Consider the following 5393-nt stretch of genomic DNA (forward strand, 5'->3'; position numbering starts at 1 on the left):
AACTAAAAAAAAAAACAGCCTTGTTTTGTAGATTCAGTTGTTATAAACTACAACATAGTCTCTGCGGTGTATGAAGGCCTCTTACGATCATTTTCAATGTCAAAGTTTTGTCTGACCTGGATGTAGTTTGGATGCAGTTTCTTGCAGCAAACAGACACAAAATATTGCGTTGATTTTTTCTTTTTAGTTAAAGAAAAAAAAGAAACTCAGTTTGGTGTCTAAACAGATAAATTGTCCCATCTAGTGGTGAAGAGGGAAACTAAATGATTCATGAATGAAAAGTCCAGTCTGTCATCTGAAGCAATCTGATGAAAACCATCTTTTCATTTCTGAAATACTTTGTACTGCAGCACAAAATTTGTTTAAAGAGGTCACAGCTCTTGTAACATCTGAAAAAAAAAAAAAATTCTGGCCTAAATGACCTGATTTGCATTTGTTTAAACCGATGTCAGGTTCTCTCATCAGAAACACCTTGAAGGTCATTATATACAAGAATTTTGTGTTCAAATACTGCCCGTGCCTCGACGCCTTTTCTACTGACTCTACATGTTTACTGCACCGTAACGCCTAACCTTTATTGTGCCATTGAATATTACCCAAGCAGCCTTTGACAGATTTACAATGTCTGCAAGCTGAGTCACCTCAGGCCTGAACACTCTGACATTTTCATACCTCAGGAGTTGTGTCTGTGTCCTCCAAGTCTCATAACTTATTCAAGTTCTGTTCATTCAAGTTGTTTTAACAACCTCGTGATACAATCGGTCGGTGTTTTGACATTTAACAAATACACAGCATAAAGAAATACCAAGAATGATTGAATATAAAATATGTTGAGTGACGTGTTTGATCATACACATGGTCATGCAATATGTCTCACATTACTGGCACTGCAGAATTTCACTGCAGAACTGTGTACGTTGCAAGATGCCAAAAAGATTGTGGTGTAGCTGTCAACGTTTTCTGCACCAGTGACACCATCTGCTTCTCACTGTCCTGGTTATTTATCACAGTAATGCCTATAAGTTTGATTTTTGTTTTACATATCGGAGAAAACAGGTCAGTGCCAGTAATCCAGATGCTGGCTTCCCATGCTATTATGTAAGCATTTAATTCCAGGTTTCAGGGAAGAAGACTTTGTCATAGAGAGAAGTGAAGGTAAGTTAAAATGCAGAATATGATGTGGAGGTTGTCTGGAATGTGCTTTCTGCATTTACAAACATACACATACTCTGCATGTATACACCTGAGAGCTGCTGAACACACATGTCCCATGCATGATAGTGGAGCATGCGGGGTAGCTCTCCACGAAGGTCATGAGAAATGTTCCAGAAAACACACCTGTGTAATTTCTCAACCACCCAGTTGTACTGACCCTCATTGCCATTGGTCCATCTCCATCCCCTGGAGGCCACGACAGGGGATGGGGGTGTGTGTTCCCACATCCAGAGCGGGAGTTGCCTGTGGTGGAAAGTTTAAAAGAGAGCGTGTGTCCTGCTGTCCCTCAGCAGAAGCATCAATCAACATGATCCCCATTGTGCTGGCCTCAGTGCTCATTGCTAGCGGTAAGAACATCTGGCAATCTCTAATTTTGTGTGTAATTGTTTCTACGTGTTTTCAAGTTTGTGTGAGTGAGTGTGCATGCCCACCACACAGGGAGCTAGAACTCAATTTGCTGCAATTTTTTTTCCTGAAAAGAAAAATGACGCGATTTCTTCCCAATGTGGGAATCAAAACTAATTTCTTTGTTCGTATATTCCTCCTCTCTCATGCCCATCACCTCCTTCCTCAGCCCTTGGGTGCGGCACCCCTCCCATTCAGCCCCTGACTTCCCGTGTGGTCAATGGAGTGGATGCCAAGCCCTACAGCTGGCCCTGGCAGGTATGCTAATATGTACACATCTGTCAATGTTTTTATATTTACTGGCAAACCTTATGGGTCCAGCATCTGGTTATTAGATGCCAGACCCAGTGGCTATTGAAAATTCTGTGTTTAAATGCTTGTTTTTGAATTAAATCAGCACATTATTCCATCCATCTACACCTCCACAACCTGCTTCTTACTGTATCCTTTATGTTGTCCTGTGTTTGTCTCCAGATCTCTCTGCAGTACGAGAGGGACGGTGAATGGAGGCACACTTGTGGAGGATCTCTGATTGCTGCCAACTGGGTCATGACTGCTGCTCATTGCATCAAGTACGAACAGCAGAGGAACATAAACACACAAATGCGAAAAACACAACCGCCAGTACACACATCTACACATCACGTACAAACAGATCTGTTGTTGACTCTACTGTACTTACTCTGGACCACACTACTTCCCTTATTCTACACCCTAAACCCAGGATTGGACAAGTCATGAAGTCCTCAGATTTAGAAAAGTGCCACAAAAAAAGTACCCTCAGGGTCATCTGGACTGCTGCGCAGTTCAAATCCTCATCCTGCCACCACAACTAATCATCAATTCGAACTCATCAAATCATTCAACGCTGCACCAAATCTTCTGTCTGGTTTAACTTGGGCCTCAAAAGTCTTCTCTGTCCCACAGCACCAAGCTCTCCTACAGGGTGTTTGTGGGCAAATACAACCTGGTTGAGGAAGAAGCTGGCTCCCAGGCCATCCTGCCTGAGAAGATTATTGTTCATGAGAAATGGAACCCCATCTTCGTGGCCTTCGGGTAAGACAAGCACCATAGTATAGTACAAAAAGCAGGCTGACTCTCCCGCTGTGACACACAGTCCATCATAATCTCATCTGTTCTGTGTCGAGGTGCACTGAGGCTCAAATTCTATTTATTCACCTCGGTCCGACTCGTGCCTTTGACACAAGTTCTCCGTCTTCATTCATCTCAAAGTCCTCTACACCATAAATAAAGAGAACATAAATAAGAGTGGGTTCTTTTTAATCATACTATTACTATGTTCTTCACACCTCAAATAAGCAGCTGGGCTTTTTTCACAGTGGAAAATAAGAGAGATAAGATTAGCCATTAAGTTGATGTATTTGTGTGTACAGACTTGATAACACTATGAAAAAATGTGAAAACAGACTGCGCTCAGTTTCTCTCTCTCTCTCTCTCTCTCTCTCTCTCTCTCTCTCTCTCTCTCTCTCTCTCTTTCTTTCTGTCTTTCTTGCAGAAACGACATTGCCCTGATCAAACTGTCAGAGTCTGTGACTTTGAGCAACCAGGTGCAGTTGGGATGTATCCCTCCTGCTGGCTCCCTGCTGCCCAACCTCTACCCTTGCTACATCACCGGATGGGGCAGGCTGTACAGTGAGTCACTGTTTGTGGGAGACTTGGCTGCGTTTATGTGCCTGTCGTTGTAATTTTTCTTTTCAGCGTAGCATTTCTGAAATGTCTTCATGTTCATGTCCTTTAGGGAGTTCAACTTGTGTGCAAGCGCGATGTTTGGATTTATAACCAGCAGTGTGAGAGTGTGTGTGAGATCGGGGCTGCACAGGGAAAATCACATGAATGAGATCTTAGCTGAATCTGTCTTTTTTGGTACATGCATGGGTTTTGTTTTGTTTTGTTTTGTTTTGTTTTTAAGGGGGGGGGGGGGGGTCACTCCTAAATTGAAAATTTGGGTCAGACTGTGAATTTGGCATTTGGGGGCATGTTGTAAAGCATATCTGACAGACGGGTAGTATATATGGATGATGGTAATAGACTCTGCTGGTGTGTTTTAGCTGGAGGCCCCATTGCTGATAAGCTGCAGCAGGCTTTGATGCCTGTGGCTGACCATGCCACCTGCTCCCAGCCTGACTGGTGGGGTATTGCTGTCAGGACCAGCATGGTGTGCGCCGGTGGTGATGGAATTGTGGCTGGATGCAACGTAAGTTTGTTCTCTGTGTGCGATTGTGAGAGTGAGCAAAGACAAAATTATTTTTTGTGTTTTTTTTTCAGTTCTTCTTTTTTTTTTAATCTAAAAATAAATAAATAATTTCTTAGATTATAAAGCTTGTACAACCGGGTTTGGCAACACTGTCCTCAATTATGCCACCAAAGCAAATCTGAATATAAATGCAGTTAGTGTGTTCAAATGAAGACATGTCCGAGGAGTCACAGGGGATTTCTGTGTGTTATCAAGCCGCCAAGAAACAATATTTCTTGTGCTCCAGTTATACTTGAAGAAACAGTGACTCTGATTGTGACTCTCACAGTTGTGCCTTGCCAGTATCCCAGTACCTCCACCAAATGAATAAAACATAAGCACTCTGCCCCTCCTTCTGTGTCCAGGGCGACTCTGGTGGCCCCCTTAACTGCAAGAACTCTGAGGGTGTCTGGGAGGTCCACGGCATTGCCAGCTTCGTCTCTGGCCTGGGTTGCAACTATGAGAAGAAACCTACCGTCTTCACCCGTGTCTCTGCTTTCAACGACTGGATCGACACAGTAAGAAAAAAAAAGACACAAAGACAGAAATTAGCATTTTTTTAATTAGTTCTCCAGTCGACTTAATGCTGTTTCTTTGTCTAATTTTTCAAATAACATCTAAATCTTCGTCTTCTCAGGTCATGATGAGCAACTAAAGAAGATGTGAAGAGTCAATAAAAAAGACCCAAGAAACTGAATTTATCCTGTGTGCGATTTGTGTGTTGCAGCGCCTAACAAATTATAGCAAACCCACATCTGATGAACAGTAAATTAATCATCAGCCTTATTTAGCCACCATTACAGAAACGTATTCTGCCCCTGTCCTTAGAGGTTTGCTGAAAACGGAAACAATGTCAAGAAATGTCCAGCAGGTGTCCTCAGACACTCATGAGAGGGAATTGTTTCTGACAGCTTCCCAAAACAGGACATTGTGCAGAATGACCAATGTTTCTGCCTGGAAAACAGCACCAACAGATATATGTGATTCACTGCAAATAGCCCTCATAAAACAAGCAGGTGATTCAGACAAAACTGTTCCTGTAAAGGTCAAATGACACCAAGTTACATGTTGGATGATTAGAGTGAACGGTGTGTATGTGTGAGTGTGTGTAGTTCCTTCACATAAAATAGGAATCTAATATCTCTGCATGAAACTGACCTGGTTTGTCTCCACGTGCTCTCAACAGGAGGGCTTTATGAAAAGCACAATACTCAGGTGAGAAGTCTATCTTTCCTCAGGATGGCAAAAACTGAAATTACCAGTTCTGTCAAGTTTTTTTTTTTCACACTGAGATGAGAGGAGAATGAGAGGGAAAAATTAAGAAAGAAATGAAATTGCTTCTGATTTCTTTCTTTTCTATCTCCCTCTTTCTCCTTTCTCTGTGTCACAAGGCTCACACGCAGACACACACACACACTGATGAGTTTTGACAGGGTAATGGAGGTGCGCAAGGGTCTTTATTGACGTGAGAGGCGGTGATCAGACATGACATGTCCTGTGAGGGTTGGTAATGTGTGTG

At 42.6% G+C, this 5393-nt stretch overlaps 1 protein-coding gene across 1 annotated transcript; it reads left to right on the forward strand.

Annotated features, from left to right (window-relative positions):
• Window positions 1-1417: 1417 nt before the first annotated feature.
• On the forward strand, window positions 1418-4571 carry ela3l (elastase 3 like). The gene is made up of 8 exons (XM_041041887.1): window positions 1418-1562; window positions 1790-1878; window positions 2095-2192; window positions 2548-2676; window positions 3137-3273; window positions 3690-3835; window positions 4240-4392; window positions 4512-4571. Exons 1-8 carry the CDS (start codon window positions 1421-1423, stop codon window positions 4527-4529), a joined length of 912 nt encoding a protein of 303 aa, XP_040897821.1. The 5' UTR covers window positions 1418-1420; the 3' UTR covers window positions 4530-4571.
• The last annotated feature ends 822 nt before the right edge of the window (window positions 4572-5393 follow it).

The sequence above is a fragment of the Toxotes jaculatrix genome, chromosome 7 (genome assembly GCF_017976425.1).
Source record: "Toxotes jaculatrix isolate fToxJac2 chromosome 7, fToxJac2.pri, whole genome shotgun sequence".
Lineage (NCBI taxonomy): Eukaryota > Metazoa > Chordata > Actinopteri > Toxotidae > Toxotes > Toxotes jaculatrix.